At 30.6% G+C, this 18,051-nt stretch overlaps 5 protein-coding genes across 10 annotated transcripts; 3 read left to right on the top strand and 2 right to left on the bottom strand.

Annotated features, from left to right (window-relative positions):
• On the bottom strand, positions 1 to 3,384 carry Gnpnat (glucosamine 6-phosphate N-acetyltransferase). The gene is made up of 6 exons (XM_089706280.1): positions 3,080 to 3,384; positions 2,788 to 3,007; positions 1,947 to 2,074; positions 1,532 to 1,593; positions 920 to 1,060; positions 1 to 538 (listed from the first exon to the last, which is right to left on the bottom strand). The coding sequence occupies exons 1-6, from the start codon at positions 3,104 to 3,106 to the stop codon at positions 520 to 522; spliced, it is 597 nt and encodes a 198-aa protein (XP_089562406.1). The 5' UTR covers positions 3,107 to 3,384; the 3' UTR covers positions 1 to 519.
• Positions 3,385 to 3,873: 489 nt separating this feature from the next.
• Positions 3,874 to 11,089, top strand: CIA30 (complex I intermediate-associated protein 30). 2 transcript variants are annotated; one of them, XM_089706279.1, is made up of 6 exons: positions 3,874 to 3,972; positions 4,346 to 4,628; positions 9,504 to 9,721; positions 9,807 to 9,992; positions 10,692 to 10,836; positions 10,944 to 11,089. In XM_089706279.1, exons 2-6 carry the CDS (start codon positions 4,355 to 4,357, stop codon positions 11,021 to 11,023), a joined length of 903 nt encoding a protein of 300 aa, XP_089562405.1. In that variant the 5' UTR covers positions 3,874 to 3,972; positions 4,346 to 4,354; the 3' UTR covers positions 11,024 to 11,089. The 2 variants fall into 2 exon arrangements, with proteins under 2 accessions (XP_089562405.1, XP_089562404.1); XM_089706278.1 differs by having other exon boundaries at positions 4,218 to 4,628.
• On the top strand, positions 5,818 to 9,721 carry LOC149480405 (uncharacterized). The gene is made up of 2 exons (XM_089706270.1): positions 5,818 to 9,389; positions 9,504 to 9,721. Exon 1 carries the CDS (start codon positions 6,429 to 6,431, stop codon positions 7,863 to 7,865), a length of 1,437 nt encoding a protein of 478 aa, XP_089562396.1. The 5' UTR covers positions 5,818 to 6,428; the 3' UTR covers positions 7,866 to 9,389; positions 9,504 to 9,721.
• Positions 11,090 to 12,342: 1,253 nt separating the features above from the next.
• LOC149480403 (transforming acidic coiled-coil-containing protein 3-like) lies at positions 12,343 to 15,337 on the top strand. 5 transcript variants are annotated; one of them, XM_089706273.1, is made up of 2 exons: positions 12,343 to 12,646; positions 12,783 to 15,337. In XM_089706273.1, the coding sequence occupies exon 2, from the start codon at positions 12,851 to 12,853 to the stop codon at positions 13,811 to 13,813; it is 963 nt and encodes a 320-aa protein (XP_089562399.1). In that variant the 5' UTR covers positions 12,343 to 12,646; positions 12,783 to 12,850; the 3' UTR covers positions 13,814 to 15,337. The 5 variants fall into 5 exon arrangements, with proteins under 5 accessions (XP_089562399.1, XP_089562400.1, XP_089562398.1 ...); XM_089706274.1 differs by having other exon boundaries at positions 12,344 to 12,501; positions 12,780 to 15,337; XM_089706272.1 differs by having other exon boundaries at positions 12,344 to 12,646; positions 12,780 to 15,337.
• On the bottom strand, positions 15,331 to 18,017 carry CLS (cardiolipin synthase). The gene is made up of 5 exons (XM_089706271.1): positions 17,344 to 18,017; positions 17,128 to 17,265; positions 16,532 to 16,747; positions 16,120 to 16,215; positions 15,331 to 15,752 (listed from the first exon to the last, which is right to left on the bottom strand). The coding sequence occupies exons 1-5, from the start codon at positions 17,749 to 17,751 to the stop codon at positions 15,600 to 15,602; spliced, it is 1,011 nt and encodes a 336-aa protein (XP_089562397.1). The 5' UTR covers positions 17,752 to 18,017; the 3' UTR covers positions 15,331 to 15,599.
• Between the last annotated feature and the right edge of the window lie 34 nt (positions 18,018 to 18,051).

Raw genomic sequence — 18,051 nt, 5'->3', positions numbered from 1 at the left:
TTTTCTCAAAAGCAACATTTAATAAATGAGTGTTAGTATTAAGGCTTATGAACAAATTATATGTATTTAGTTACAAAAGCGAAGCAGACATAGCTGGATTTTAGCGCAAATAAATCCGATAAACAAATATTTTTAAACATTGAGCAGTAAAAACTTACAACTAAAATTATAATTATGTGCCGAGACATCCAAAATCAATTTACCACCCCATCAAACGCAAATTTTACATACAAAAAGTGCCACTATGTAAAATACAATTTTTGATGGATAAACAAATTGACCCTGCGACCGTAAACACAAAACAACAAAGCAGAAATCACAACAAACACAAAAATGGTTTAATATTTTATTGCTAACTATTATAATATTTTGGAATAAAAATCACAATGACTATAACATAATGACAATGGGGGTAGTTCAGATAATGGTATGGACCCGTTTGTGGTGTTGCAACGTCCGCTCGGCTGCTGTAAGTGCTTACAGCTTTGAGCGCAAGTCGGATGACTCAGCGGCTAATTGTCAGGATGGCTCTTCGAACCTAAAAAATATAATTAAATTAAACATTACAACTCTGTTTGAAATTGAAGCAATAAAGCTAAAATGTAAATGGTAATTCTCTCTTTCTCATGTAAAATTAAAGTCTAATGGACAAACCATCTCCTTTTTAAGTATTAATTTATATCAATAAGTTGGTAGCCACCTTCACTACACAGAATTGGCTTGACCATTTTTTTTTTATTTTTTATATGTATTTTCGATAGGTATGAGGACCGTTTGGTCGTCATTTTTTCATAACCGTAAGTGATAATGGTATGCTGACAGAACAACTTCAGTGGGTCAGGTACAAAGTATAAGTAAAATGAAACTGAAAATGCCCTTATAATGAAAAAAAAAACATCATAATCACATGTTAACTCACCTCATATTCATAGCATTAGAATTTCCAGGTTCCATCTTGTAACCCAGGGTCTCATAAAACTTGATGAGCTTATCTTTGCAGTCCAATGACATTTTGTAGCAGCCAAGCTCTTGAGCTAGCAATGAAACTGTCACCACAATTCTGAAAAATAAAGCATTACAATTTACAATATGAATATAGTACACATTAGAATTTAGAAGGTATGTGCCAGGTCAAGCCCAGATTTTATATGTTGCCTCAAAGAATGTTCAAACAATAATTTTGCTTGTACAATAAATAAGCTATGATCATTTACTCATTAATTTTATCAATTGCAACACCCTCGAGTCTTATTGGAAGTCATAAATCAAACAGACCCAATCATGATAATGATGTTTATAATAAGAGAATCATCCGTTAGCAGGTGAGGAGAGTAAAATCATATTGCTAACAACATTCATAGAATTATATTGGATGGATTTGATAATGTTTAACTAAAACTTCGTAAATGAATAAAATCAATCTCGATCTATTTATTCATTGTATGTGTACTTATCAGCGGTCACAAATAAATTGTTAATGCAAATAAAACTAATAAAAATCATTTTAATTCAGAGGGATGAATACACTTACAGCTTTCCCAGTTGCTTGCCTCTATATGTATCATTAACAACAACATCTTCCAAGCGGCCTCTCTGTAAATAAAATGTCATCCATATAGTTGTGTAATTCATACACAGCTTATAAAACATTAATGTTAAATTGCATTAGAATTACAACAATCAAAAACACTTTCTAAAACAAGCCTTGAATAAATTATTGAGTCCAGATTATCAAAACTAAATTAATCTACACTTGATGTAATCCTGTGAAGGTATAAGTCTATCTCCTTATCTAATTTCATCAAGATTGGTTTACTGGTTTAAGTGTGAAAGTGTAACAAACAGACAATGAGATATTTCTGCATATATGTACTTAAAATAGTACATAGTAAAGAATTCACAGAAAACTTGTGTAAGTATGAAAAAAAGAACCTCTGAACACTTACTAGGGAGCAATTGTGAATAAATTTCTGTTCAACTGTAAGAGTGGCTGCACCTATTATTTTTGAAATCCTCTTATCTTCAATAACTGTGACATAATATCCACCAGACATCTTCATTTGTGTGAATCGTTCTAAAATAAATATGTATAATTTATCATCATTTCAGGTGATGGAAAAAGTCAAATCAAATTACCTATCAAAATATTCAGACTTATAAAATGTGTATTTTTGGAATGTCAGTATGAATAACAACAGAAACCTGGATATACTCCATATACTTTAGAAAAATTATATTTTTATTTTAAATCTATTTATTCATTATTTAGATTCAACTTCTTAAAACATAAGTCTTACAATACAACATACATTAAATAACATTTTATTAAAACTATAATTTGCACAGCTAAAATCATATGCTAAGTAAATCTATAACAAAACATGTAAAGCATTATTTGCAGACATTGGAATGCCATTATTGGTCAACAGGTGTGGCAAGGTCACAAGTCTTGATTATCCACACATATTTTGCAAACAGGTCTTTCTGCCATTTAAACCTCATTAGTTTCAAATTATGTTTTTATATAATTTCGGCCATGTTTCATTAATTAGCATAATAATTTTATAGATCTATAATTTAATAATTTATAAATTGTTACAAACTTCTCACAGAATATAGCAATTATTTTATGTATAATTTAAATATTCTTAACAATTACAATAAATATATATTTACATGTAAACAAACAAATAAATGAATTTACAACAGAGAGAAGAATTTAAGGATTCTGTACAAATTTTAGAGCATGTTCAATACAATGTAAATTATAATAATTCATTGACTTACCATCAAACTGTTTTCTTGTGATATTACCAGTACTGGTTAACTGACTGAGTAATTGCAAGAAACCTTTATCATAATCTGATCTTTGTAAAGGTCTCACCACCATCCAGTCCTCGCCTGGATTAGAAGCACTTATTTTTGGCTTAAATACTGCTGGACTTTTGTTAAAATCCAATTTTTGTAGTATTTCTGGAGGATACAGATACTCTGAGAGTTCCTCATTCTGTAAAATAAACATTAATTTAATATAATTTGAATGAAAGTAAATTTATTAATTAGAAATAGTCCTTACTACCTTATAATTATGTTTTTCCATGCCCATTTTTAATATTCTTATTATGTTTTATTCTTGTTTAAAACATTTTACTACACAATATTTATTTGTAAAGAAATCCTCTCGGAGACGTTTGTACGTGGCAAGAGTAATGAGGAACTAAAATGGTAAGAGAAAGGTCACTGAAAATGTTCAACGTTAACCAATGTTTTTAAATTACTACGATTGGCTGTCTAGCGAACATCAACGATAAGATAATAAAGTTATTGGTCCGCATTATTCAACAAAAAGTGAAAGTTAACTTGTACTCTTGTAGGTTTCAGTAGGTACCAAGTAGGTATTAGTCAGTTCTTTAAAGAAACGAATCTTCAATGGCGGCGCTTATCATTCCCTCTCGCTCACACACAGCCGTACGGTATGCAAAAAAAAAATGGAAAAATAAAATCACTAAAATGTATTTGATTTTCCCTATAATAGTTTTTATCATAAATTTACAATGACAATTATGCATTTGCGAAAGTAAATAATGTTTTATTGGAATTTGACAAAATATGTTCTTTGGGAAAAGTTGTTCAGTTTTATGGGCTTATTACAAGTATTATGGGGATTTTATTACATTCTGTATACGTAAATATGATAATTCATATAAATACACAAATACAATAACAAAAAAGTTTGTCAACAAACAATTTGAAATAATTAATAAAATAATTATCAATTTACGTTATTTTTATTTTCTTTTTTGCTGATCCTACCATCTGTCAAAGTCAGCTTTGGCCGCCATTGAAGATTCGTTTCTTTATTGAACTGACTAATACTCAGCCGTACTTTTTTGACATTTAACAAGATGATCCCCAGTCCCCAGTCCCCACAGACCTCGAGTATGAGCGGCAAAATTTGAACTTTTGCTTGATGTATGTATCCGTAAATCAATTATTCACCTAAATCGCGACATTTGAAATGTTTTAATTAATTTTTGCTTCCGCAAAATCCGTTTTCCTTTTTATTCATGAACATTAGCAAAGCTTTTTTGTTATCTACAGACTACACTCGTCTACACTCTACACTCCTTCATTTTTAAATTTTTGACAATCAGCTGATTTCTATTTTCTATCAAATTTCAATAATATCAATGAACGAATAAAACCTTTGGTTACAGATGTCTGTAGGATCTCGCACTTTTCTCGTATTATGTAAAAACTACGATTTCGTGACACATTTAAGCTCTGAATAAAATATCAGTGGAAGTGCTACAATTTTATAATGGCTCTTTATAAACAATTTCAGCGTAAGGTTATGTTTTATCACCGACAATATTCTGTGTTAGTCAAAACATTTGATTCACATTTACATTTACAAAAGTATCCGCATGTATTAAAATTACATGAACGCGCGCTTTTTTGGGAAGGTGATAGAAAAGGTGGTTATAACACTAAGGAGATGCTTGGTAATATATCTACTGTTCAACATATAAAAAATGGTTTCCAAGAGTTAAAATGTGAGTTAAAACTATTTGCAAAAGAAGTCAAAGATTATTTTGCTACTGATCCCCTACTGTTTGCTAGGCCTGGTAAGTTTTATTAATTTTTTTATTGATAAATTTAGTTTTATACCTATTATTTCCATTGCTTAGCCGTTCCAATGATTTATTGACTTGACCACATGAGCTTGACTTGTTCAGCTGTTTAAGTGTGAAAAAGTTAGGAATATGAAACCATACATTATTATAAGAATTCATACTTTATTTGTCAATAACATTGTTATTATTGATCAAAGCATTAATTTTAAAAATAAGTATACCTAATGATTTTTCAGTGTTTTTTGGTTGAATGATTGCATGTGTTAAACAAAGTGTTTATACTGTATACAACATATCAGTAAAGGATTTTTATTCCTGACATTAAATAAAATACTAGCTGCCCCAGCAGGTGTTGTTCGGTCCTGCCTTAACAACAATGTAAAAAAAATTGTTACAGTACCTACCTTTTTAATTTTGAACAATAATTATTATGTAGGTATGATGTCTATACTATAGGTTACATGCATGAAAAATATTAATTATCATTTTTTTCCCAAAGCTGAGTGTTGGCAAATATAATGTATGTTCATATAATCATATTATTAATTAATAGTGATGTTAGGTACAAACTACAAATTTCGATATGATTCTTATACATAGTAGAGATCTACTATTTTCAATATTTTGAGTAAGTACACTAGCATTTTATTTTCAAAGGCAAGCTGTGCCTGCAATGTTTTTGCCTGTAAATTAGATTTAAATTCAAATCAAAATTTTCAAAATAAATTATTCAGCCCATCAAAATCAGTCCATCCATTTTTGATATTAGCTGAAACTAATAGATGGACATTAAAATTGGTAAAAAAATATTTGTGTATATACATATATGTCGCGGGTAAGGTCGCGGGCTAATTGTATAATTTCACCGTTTACTAATAATTGTAATTACATTGTCAGTTTACAAACGCACTGCATTTTGTACATGCATATGTGAAAATATATCAGCATTGAGTAAAAAGCAGTTAATTCGATATAACCACGGATATAACAGTCAATCTATTTCATATATTAGTAAGTATGAGGTATGAGGTATATTTTGCGGGAAAATCAGAATATCAAGGATTAAACAAAATCCCTAGAGATACCACCAAAACTTTAAAAGATAACGAATATTCTTGTTTTAGGTTGTATTACCTACATAAATTATTTAGTGATATTTCTGCCATGTGAACTTCATGTGAAGTATGAATGATGTAGGTAATTTGTGCATCGTAGTTGCTAAGGTAGTTTGTTTGGTTGGGTGTTGGTTGGTTAGGTTAGGTTGGTCGGTTTTCCGCGTTCTTATTACACTACTCAATTTATTGTTTTAGATAAATCTTTAACTATTAAAAACTTGACCGAAAGCATTTTATTACGTGAATTCGTCATAATCTTGTCTTAATATTTACGACTATGTATATTTTTATAATCTATGGATGGGAAAAAAGAAAAAAATATTCATCCGTCGACCATCTGTCAAAGTAGTTCAAAAATAAATATCCGTTACGGAGTATCTGAATGGCTGTGAGATATAAATCGGTGCAGCTGTTAAAATTAATTTGATAAAGCTAAAAATAGAACTTTTTATATTTTATGATTTGATTACAATTAGGTTTTGAGAAATATTTGTTTTACTGTCGAAGAAAATTTATAAGTAGTGTGTGAAAAGTTGGAAGTTCATACAAATACTGGTCGGGAATATTTCTGAATCGTTTACAACGAGTGAGTTTTGCAATGAAAACAGTGTTCTAAATAACACTGAAATAATTTTTAAACGCGCTGTTATTAAAACGAGAACAACAGTCAAGAAAAATGTTGTCATCGAAAGCAAGTACGATTACTTCAGAGGAAAGTTTTATCACTCCGGTTTCATCCATGGGAGATTTAATGGCTTTATCACCCAAGAAATCGGACGATTCTTTAGATATTTCCCACATGACAAACGATATACTTACTGGAACCGATTTTGACAGTATATGTGATGAAACAATGCGAGAAATACCTGCATATGATAATATGTTCATTGATGCAACCAGCTTAGATTACTTAGACAAATGTGCTGAATCAAATCGTAACTCAACCTTTTTGGACAGAGGAAAAGAGAGTCTCTATGTTAAATTTGACCCTTTGTATGCTCAAAAACAGCAACTTCACCAAGCTGAGATTCAAGCAGATTCATTAGAATATGATGTTGGCTATGAGACAAGTAGTTCTACATCAATTTTAACCGACAATGTGACAGGTAAAGCTGATAACACATTTACTGCAGGAGCAGTTCAAAATAAATGTGGAAAAGATAAACCAATGCAAGTTGTGTCACCAGTGGTCAGCTGTGAATTACCTAAAAGTACCGCAGCTCAGACAAAACCAACCCCAGTGCTTGTTCGTAGTGTCTCTGCCATTTTAACACCAACTCAGGTTGCAACTGATAGACTGATAAGCATATCAGGTAATACACCACCAGTAGCAGCTCCTAGAAGTCCCAGACTAAAGCATTATGGAGCACAAGAAAATGATAGGCTTCAATCATTAAGAGCAATTCTTCAAAATCAAGACCATGAGGTTCTACAACTACGACAAGAAAACAGAGAGCTTAGATCATCACTACAAGACTTGGAACATAACTTCACTCGATACAAAGAAGACATGGAGCTTAAATTAAAAAAATTGACTGAAGACAAAATTAATTTATTGGACAAAGAAATAAAATTGACTCAACAAATAAGTGATAAAGAATTGAGTAACAAGAAAATGTGCATTGTTATGGAGGAATATGAAAAAACTATTTCAGCTTTAATTGGAGAGCAACAGCAGGAGAAAGTACAATATCTTGAAACATTGGATAAATTGGTAAAAGAGAGGGATCAAGCCGTAAAACATCTGAATAATATGGAATCTTCCTTCAATGATCTTCTTACTAAATATGAGAAATGTAAAAGTGTTGTATTGGAAGCTAAAGATAGAGAAAATATCTTTAACAAAAAAATTACTGATTACGAAATAGGAATGCAAAAGTATGAGGCCTTGTACAACAACCTAAAACAAACTACATCTGATAGTTTGGAGAAAGCTAATCAAACATTGGAAAATTTAAAAAAGAATCATAGCGTTGAAATCACGAAAATGAATGCCACAATGAAAAAACATGAGTTAATGATATCATCTTTACAAGAGTCTTTGGCGCAGAAGACACGGGACAATGAAGAACTTACCAGAATATGTGATCAACTAATAAATGAAGTTCGCTGAGATTTCATTTACTTGATACTGATTTTTTTACTCAATTTTATTTTTAACTTTATAATTCCTGCCATAATTATGATACAATGCAGAAACTTGAATCTGAAATTATTGTAGCCTTAGCACAATATAATTAGTATTGTATTCTTATATTTTTTAACTGAATAGCTATAATATAAATGTTTGCTTTTGCGGTTTTTGGTGCTTTATGTGATTATCCATAAATTTTAGAGATACTTTAATAAACATTCTGATATTATGTTAATTAAATTATAAGTAAGTGATGATCCACCAGTAATAAGTATTGTTATGTTGTAATTTATTAGGTTTTTAATTAATGACATTTGAATGTGACATTAAATTTCATATAGACCTTAAATCTTGTATTTTATTTCTATTGCTACAAGCTAAAATATTAAATATCTTAATTTATTATGCTTAGAATACTTTGGGAGTATAAATTCTTAATAAATTTTCTACTTTCCATGAATGGAAAGTCTCATGGCAGTTAACAGTTTAAGTTTTTTATTTTTAAAATCATAACTTAAACTTTCTGTCTGTCTCTTTACGCCTATAACTATACCACTGAACCGATTTTGATGAAAATTGGCACTTACAGAGATAATCTGAGACTAATAGATAATTTATCCTTGACGCGAGCGAAAGCTAGTTAAACGATAAAAGTAGTTAAAAGAAACAGCAACAACATTGTAATTTATTACTGTAGGAGTTTAGAAGATAAAGCGCGATTAATAATTGCATATATTGTATAGATAATTAGATAGTCTATGGCGCCCTCTGACAACATACAAAGACTGATAACAGCAAAACAGAGACAGTTCAACCATAAAATATTTGTTTTGATAAAATATGATCTATAGATAGGATTGCTTTTTCCTTATTTAAACTTACCAAAAACGGTCTCACGTTTTGAGTACTCAACCAATCATTGATGTTTGTAGAAATGGTAGTTAGGGTGACCATGAATTTTGTTTGACTTTGCACATTTGTATTGGTAATATTTTTTAATTTTTTTTAGCAAAACCCTAGCACGTAAAGCTACATTACGATAAAAACTTTATTTTTCAGAAATGTATGAAAACTATAACTAACGGTGTTTACAATTTTACGGTAACATAATATACTATACACTATGTTATAGTTTATTTTTTCATACATACAATTAAGTAGCGTATCATCAATCTATTATGTACCGGACGTATTTAACTCGCTCGGTTTTCAAGCAATTTGTCGCTTATTTTGTTAAGCTATGGTCATCTAATTAGAACGAGACAAGTTGGAAACAAGAACGCTCTCACTAGGACCGTTTTTTGCGCCATGGTGCACAGTTTAGTTAGTACTATAACGTCTTTGCAAACACATTACACAACCCAGAACCCTCAAGTTTTCATCGGATTAACTTTAATGGCACATTTACACATTCGTGTGAACTGCGAATAGCGAGGCGTATAACGAACACCCATATTATGTACATTCGCTAATTACTGTGAACAGTGGTTCGCGACGACACTTGTATGTAAAATAATGTGACAAACACGAATGTGTAAACTCGCTTTGAAAATACTATGAAAGAACTTTATCAATTTACATAGATATTTGTTGTAAATATTTAATTTTATCTTTCAGGAGAAACCGATTTGATTTGGTGTTTTGATAAACCAGAAGTACTCGACAAATTTGTAACAACAGCAGACAGCGACCACAACGAAGGATTCAGTACATGCAAATTGGAAATGAGTCCCGCTGGTAGAGTTAATTTTCACGGGTATTTAGATACAAGAATTCCAAAAGACGGTCGAATTAAAAGGTCAGGCTATTGTTCAATGCGATCTAAGAGAATAAGAGTGAGTTCAATGTTCAGTTAACATTAATACCTATTATTAAATTAAATATTTTTTTGAACTCAGGTACTAAAAAAAATTATTTCAGAAATCATTTAAGCGAGAGTCTACATTTGATTGGAATATTTACAATACTTTAGTTATTAAAGTAAGAGGAGACGGTAGATCATATTTATTAAATATATCATGCGAGGGTTATTACGATATAACTTGGAATGATATTTATCATTATGTATTGTATACTAGAGGTGGACCATACTGGCAAATTGCTAAGGTTTGTATAATGAACGAATATTCTTATTCTATACTTACCTACAGATGAATTTTTCTTAAATCTGACGAAAATAAGGTAGGCATCTTTTGGTACATTTTTTTGGTGAAACGAAATTATATCAAATAAAACTAACAATTCTCACAAATAGATTACTATTATCCTTTACCTCTTCACTAAAAATTGACGATATAGGGCTTCATTCAGGATAAATGATAGAGTAACTGACTCTGGACATAATTTTGATGATTATCTATATTGTAGCAATACCCAAAAAGAGACAAATCTAATGAAGCTCAAATTATTTAAATCCGTTCAACCGTTCTTGAGTATAAAAATAAAGAAATCCTCTACCTATTGAAAATTATCTGTACATATTTATCGCGTTTCTACTCTTCATATCGATAATTCATCTGCAAACCTTTCTCCTTTACCTACAATTACTTTTTGGGGCGTTCTTCACAATGGGCAGTGTTGGGCGAGCAGAGGCTATCACGATAATGTAGAGGGCCTAAATTTCGATTTCGATTCTGATCGGCCGTTATTGTAGATGTTTATTCATAATCGCCGTATGGTGGCAAACATCGACGATCATCTATTATGGCAACGCTGCCCATTATGTTGTGAAGAGGACCCATTACATGAGCTTGCAATATTTCAGTTCTGTCTTGAAAGTTTAGTTCCTATTTTGAATCTTTTCAGATTCCATTTTCAAAGTTTGTGTTGGGATCAAAGGGAAGACTTCAAGATAAACAAACAAGAATGCGGCTTGATAAAGTAACACATTTTGGAATTGCATGTGGTGATAAAATTGACGGAGCTTTTAATTTGGAAATTGAATACGTAGGCATGTTGAAACGTTGTCTTATATTTTAATTACCATTATTTATTTTGATTATTATAATATTACATCAATTTGAATGTACAATCATAAGATAATACATATATTTACAGGTTTAGAGTACGACCCAACCCACGAAGAAGAATTTGCATATGAAATGTATAAAACGGAAAAGTTTATTGTAGGAGTGTAAAATTTTGATTTTAAGAAATTGAATATAAGCAAATAATAAAATTTGTTACAAAAATAAGACTTTTATTTGTATCCTTTTGATAGTATAAATATGCGGTTACCTAAAGACGATAAAAAAACGAAAGCGCAAATCAAATTTGAGGAAAGTTCCGATTTTTCTATACAGAGATTTCCTCTTGATTTTAACATAATTGACATTAACACCACAGATTAATACTTTCAAAGTGTCTGGACTGTGGGTGTGTCATAAAACCAAAGACCCTTAACTGATAGACAGCACCAAAAAATATTTGTTTTGTTAAATTATCATTTATTACTATATACTTAGGGTTGCTTTTTCCTTATAAGCAGTAGCTCACCTAAATCGGTCCGAGCGAGAGGTTTCCCAACCTTGTCCTAACGTTTTGACAACTCCACCAATCATTGATGTTCGTAGAAATGCTAGTTAGGGTGACCATGAATTTTGTATCGGTAATTTATTTATTTATTTAAAACTTAAAACGAAACCCTACCGCGTAAGAGATAAGTTACATTACGATAAAAACTATTTCATTCAGCTATGTATGAAAATTGTAACTTACGGTGTTTACCCTTTTACGGTAACATACACATGTTTTAGTTTATGTTTGCTTATGTACATTGAATTAAGTAGCGTGTCGTCAATATAATATGTACCGGATGGACGGAATTTATCCCTTGTTTTGTTAAGCCCTGGTCACCTAATTAAAAACAAGTTGGGAAAGAAAACGCTCTCTATCGACCGGACACTGGACTGTTGTTGCATCATGCTGCACTGTCTATTTAACGTCTTTGAATACAACAGACGTTATTTAATCATTTCTCAAACAATTCGTCTTTCGCAAGCAATCATTGTTTCTAATATTGGAAGAAGTTCCATAACGTGCTAAAAATAATAAAATCATCACGATACTATAGCAATATTGCAAAAGTGTATTAGCATTCCTTCATTTATTTCATTAATTATATTATTTATTTATTTATACGTCGTATATTACTTATTTCAAGACGAAACCTGAACTTCGTTCCAATCGGGTATCCCACATGTGATACCTCCAACCATATTGCAGAAAGGAAGCTGAAAACTTAGAAACGCTTAAGTAACAGTTCATACTCGCGTGCCCTCGCTCTATAGCTTGCATATACATACATGTACAATGTACATACTCTAAGATAAACTCAATAAATATATATTTTTTTAGTAATATTCAACAGGTTATAAATAAAAAAAGGTGCTACTCACTTCGAATTTAATCTTTGTCGACTTTCGTACTGTATATAGTCTGTGTTTTCAAAAAAGAAAGATACATTTTTTGAGTCTGTGGCACTGATGTCATCCATCAATTCGCGACCATTAGCTCGGGAATTTAGAATTTGTGTTAAATTTTTATAGTCTGGTGTGTGTACAATATTTAACAAAAAGAATTTAGTGAGTACACCTGTATAGAACTGTAGTTTACTGTGAGTGTGATTTTTTTTGTTCAAAGGCAATAAAATAAACATAGCGTTTGGTTTACCATTTACGGTCCTAGGGTCATATCTTTATGACTTCATGCGTGGGATGTGTATAATTTTTTCCTAGCAGGAACACTCAATCTCAGAGAAGGTATTTATTTTAACAACGTTATTCTATAGAAAAATAAAGGAAAACCTCCGAATATAAAAATGTCGCACTGACTTGACAAAGTGACCAAGTCCACTAATTATTGTCCTTGAAATAATTATTACGTTATTTTCAGAAGACGATGTCGTCAGAATTGTTCCAGCAGCTGTAGGATTTCTGAAGACAGTGTCAGATTGTTAAAGTACCATGTCAGGTACCGAGCAAAATATATTGAACTCAATGCAACAATTGTCTGTACAATCAAGTAACAGTGGTCCTACTGAGAAACCTACTCAAGTAGTTACACCCGCTGTTAATAGAAGTCAACCTTCATCTAAAGTGACTCCTGTTAAGCCAACCATTTCTCCGGCCATTGCTACTATTGATAGATTACTAAGTTTAGGCACACCTATACCACCACCACCTCCCGTTATACAACGCACGGCCGACATGGATCCTCATACAGTTGAGCAGTTACGAGCTGTTAAGGAAATGCTCACCTCCCAAGAGGAAGAGGCTCAAAGTCTACGAGAAATAAATCGGGAGCTTAAAGAGCGTTTAGAAGAATGTGAAACTAAAATTAAGAAATTGTCAGAACAGAATGAGGAATATGCAGAAAAAGAAAAGGCTTTATCTCAAAGAGTAGCAGAAAAAGTTCGTAACAACAAACAAATGAGTGTTGTTATGGAGGAGTATGAAAGAACTATCTCTTCACTTATTGGTGAAAGGGAAGCAGAGGCTAAACGATGGACTGAAGAACGAGTGACATTATTAAGGGAACGAGATGAGGCTGCTGCACATTTAGCTTCTATGGAACATGCATTCAATGATGTTCACACTAAATATGAACGATGTAAAGTGATTATACAAGGTTACAAAAGTAATGAAGAAACTTTGAAAAGAACTGTGGAGGACAATAATGATGCTATTCAAAAACTGGAAGCTAGATATGAAACTCTAAGGCAACATGCTATGCAACAGTTGAACAAAGCTAATGCAGAGTTAGATTCGGTTAAGAAAGCTCATCAAGCAGAAATTTTGAAATTAAATGCCATGTTGAAGAAAAGTGAAGTACATGCGTCATCTCTACAAGAATCTTTGGCACAGAAAATCAAAGATAATGAAGAACTTACAGCTATCTGTGATGAATTGATTAACAAGGTTGGTTAACTTCATAAAGGATCATGTTTACTCATAAACACCATCATTAACTCAGCAAATAATATTTATTTAACATTAGAGTGTAAACATAGTCTCAATCATCTGATGTTAATGATGAAACCATTATGATAATCCTAAAAAAGTAATCAAATTTTGTTACCATTTTTGTTAAAGTATCTACATTGTATTTAATGTAAAACTTTTTTTTTATTTGTGCAATCAGTTTGTATGTCCGTTATTCTGTAAAATAATTTAGTTATTTAAGATTTTAACATTTTGTGACATTTATGTTTTGTTAAATATCGTATACATTATATTGTTAATATCTATGTATGTTTGGTGCTTTGCTCGTAAGTGGCCATCAATAGAATGGTCAAAGTATAATATTATAGTTTTAGCATTGTTTGGAAATGGGATAGTGATCCTGATCTCCATTAGTATTATTCATTCTTATAATTCCAGATTTAATAATATATTATAAATTAATCAAACCTATAACAAAGTAACTTAGATGCCATAATTTAATTGATTATATATGCTTTATATACAAATATTTTAAACATAATATTAGTTTGTTAATACATTATTTCATTTATTGATTACTTACAGTAAGATTAAGATATTATAAGGCATCAAATATTATGAAGTTAAATTGGGCCCTAAAATTATGATTGTATATTGTTCTAGTCCTAAAATTATTTTTTGCTATGCTGATTTTAGTACTGCCTAGCTTGAGATTCTTACAGTAGATAATATATAAAGAAAACAAATGAATATTATCTAAAAATAATGCTATTCATTTAACATAACACAACATGTTTATTATTATAATAACAAAAAGCTTTTTAGGCCAGCTTAGAGTTAGAATCTCTATAACACATAGAGAATATACCAAAAATGTGTGTAATGGCAGATGTTTCTGTATTTACTTTAATGTATATACTTTGTGTTGTCCCTTTCTTTTGATGTCTGACTATGTATGTGTGCCTTCAATGCAGAAAAAAACATTTACCATCCAGAAAGTCCATTACATAACTCACAAAAAAGAATTACTTAATAGTAAATGTAGGTAAGTATCATTTAAAGTTCTATGCCTGTCCACCAAAAATTTTTTAAATATTACTTAATTTTTTAGGAATTTATTGCACTGATATTTATTTTTCATGTATGGGCATCTGTAAAGATGTGGAGCGCTTGGAAAAATTATCATCATCCATAATTATAACAACATCTTACTAATTGTAGTACTTCTGATTTCATTTCATGCACCTAATTAAAAAAATTGAACCAGTAATAGTGACATTCCAGATTCTATTTTTGTAATGTTTTGTACTTTTTTTGGATTTAAGCGAACTCCTCATTGATTCAGACTGATAAGCCAATGTTTTATTTTGATATTAATTTATGTTTATACCTTTGATTGGCCAATTTTTTTAATTTTCTCGTAGATTAAGTATAATTTTGTACTTTCATAATTTTATGCATAAAGTTCATGTGAATAGAATGAGGAAATAAAATTATCCATATTTTGTATCTAGAGGTTTTATTTTTTAACTCCCACAATCTTATATCTACACTAATAAAGATAACATCAATATTGTGAACAGGCAACAATTTTCATTATAAGCAAAGTGTACACAAGAACCTTATTCCATTTATATACTCTCACTTACTTGACTATGCATTTTATCAGTATGTTATTCAAAATGTTATTTAACAATGAACACCTATTTCTTAGATTTCATCAATCTCAATAATGGAAGACTACAAAAAATATACAATATATTTATATGAATCATAATTTCTTCTTGAGAACTTTATATGTATCTTTGCTAGTTAGATAACTAAGTGCTGAAATGACTGTTGATGTCGCAGTCACGCCAAAAAGAACTTGTAAAGCGGGATGGTCCACATACCCAAATACTGGGGATGCGAGAGTTGTACCAACCTGTAAATTAAATTTCTCTCATATTATATGACATAATAAAATTTGTATGGTACTAAATATGATAACTCAACAATAATTTTTAATTCAAACTACATAATTCACATAATTATTGTCTATCTCTATAGTATGAAAGTTGGGCTTAGCTTTTTCACACCAACTATATTACAAAGGTCCAATCCTATGTGGATTGAGGAATATAAACCCATATCATATTATGTTTACCAACAATGTCAATAACTTCAAAAATACATACTTACTATTATAACATCATACAAAATGTATAAGGAATGCCCCCATTACTCTACAAAGGGCAAGGCTTAAAAATGTACTCAGACTTGTTCAGATTGTTTAATTAAAAGCAATTTACCAATACTAGTTGTATTGCAGTGTTCACTTTACTTATGAATGTGGGCGCCAGTTGCGCTGTTGCGTGTGTCACGTCGAAATAGCGGCTCAAGGTCCTCTGCAATGTTAAATTGTTTTTATAAATTTTAATATAAATGCTACATGCAACGAAATAAATAACGATTTGCACAAATCCACAAAATTTAGTTATCATCATATCTTTGCAACTAAATTTAATAATGCCAAAAATTTTTAGTTATAAATGTTTCATAGTTATATTTTTACTGTAATTTATATTGCTTTCTTTAAATCTATTTAGAAATATTTATGTTTTTAACTGTTTCCATTACACTAGAACCTATCACAATGATATATGACTAATAAACAACAAAAAGTAGGCACAATCTATATCATAATAAAATTAAGTGACTTACTGGTGGCGGTAGACTGATATATCTTATAACAAAACCGGCCGCAACCAGAGCTGCGTCTCTTCCCACAATTAGAAGGGTCAAGGATAAGGGAATAAGATTTTGCCAGGTAAGGCATATAAATAATGTAGCAATCAAAACTTTATCTGCCATTGGATCGAGAAAGGAACCCATTTTTGATGCCTGCCCTTCCCAGTTACGAGCTATCCAGCCATCCAACTGAAACAATATTAATTTAATATAATAGAAATATTTTTAATAATAAAATTTTAATAATAATATGTATCTAGTTTGAATTATGTATGCATGAAGATTTAAAATAATCATTAATTCTATAAAGTACCTAATCCTTACTAATATTATGTATGGGAAAATGTTTGTCCTTCTCTCTTTGTATCACATCGCAATGGAGCAATTCAATGATTTGCTTTTTGTGTTGTCAGTGAAACATCTCATTCTGATAGGAATTTTGTTTATCTGTTTGCGAGTAGCCACGGGCTAGTGATTATTATAATGAAAGGAGAGTTGTTGTTATAGGTACCTAATGCTTTTCTGTTTTTCAATTTATCTGAAAATAAATATTTGTCTTATTAACTTACCAAGTCTGTAATACCTGCAAATGTAAGTAATCCAAGTGCTAGATTGTAATCGTCTTGCAAAATTACATAACCTAAATATGGAGACATTGCTATTCTCATCACACACAGTATGTTTGGAACTGTGAAAACATTTTCTCTCTGAAATTATACATTTATAATTTTAGTTTGCGTTAAAAATAAGTTTAAATTTCATAAGCATTCTAGAATGATACACACCTCAACTACTCCTTCAAGTTTTTCTTTAACTTTTGCTTTTGTCTCTCTTATATCTTTTATAATATCATCTTTTTTCTCCCTTAATTTTTGGCTTGTTAAATCCTTGTGTTGTTTTAAATCACGAACAATTTCCACGCCTTTAAGTCTAATTTTATGTTCTGTGTCTTTAATTTTTTCCCTTCTTTGCTCAAATGCATCTTTTAAAGCTTCTGCTTTTTTTTCTATATTTTGAAAGGAATTTTTATGATCTGACGAATATAGACACACTATTGATGAAACACTTATCGGATGTCTTGGATAATGCCGCTTATAAACATTTGAAGTGTTCAGAGTTGATAAGGAACTAAATTGTTTGGAATACAAACTTTGAAGTTCTTTATACAATTTGTATGTTCTGAATCTCATCATTTATCAATACGAAAATATGCGACGGTTAATTAACTAAGTTAATTGGGACATATTATAACCAAAAAAGTTCGCGCAAAGAACTTTTGCTACATTTCAAGTATATTTTAAATAGTTTTGTAAATTACTGAAATATTAAGTTACCGTTTACCAAAATTTTCACCCGATTTGCAAATAAATACATAAAAATAATTTAATTTGCCTTTTTATTTATCAGATGATTGTTATGTTGACATATTTATTATTTTTAACTTTTTGACATTTCGCAGCAAGGTACAGATTGTGGTACAGACTACAGATATA

The sequence above is a fragment of the Colias philodice genome, chromosome 18 (assembly GCF_061535455.1).
Source record: "Colias philodice isolate Cphi_HAF_F1 chromosome 18, ilColPhil1 Martin Lab GWU primary, whole genome shotgun sequence".
Taxonomy (NCBI): Eukaryota; Metazoa; Arthropoda; class Insecta; order Lepidoptera; family Pieridae; genus Colias; species Colias philodice.
This window is presented reverse-complemented; position numbering and strand designations above follow the sequence as displayed.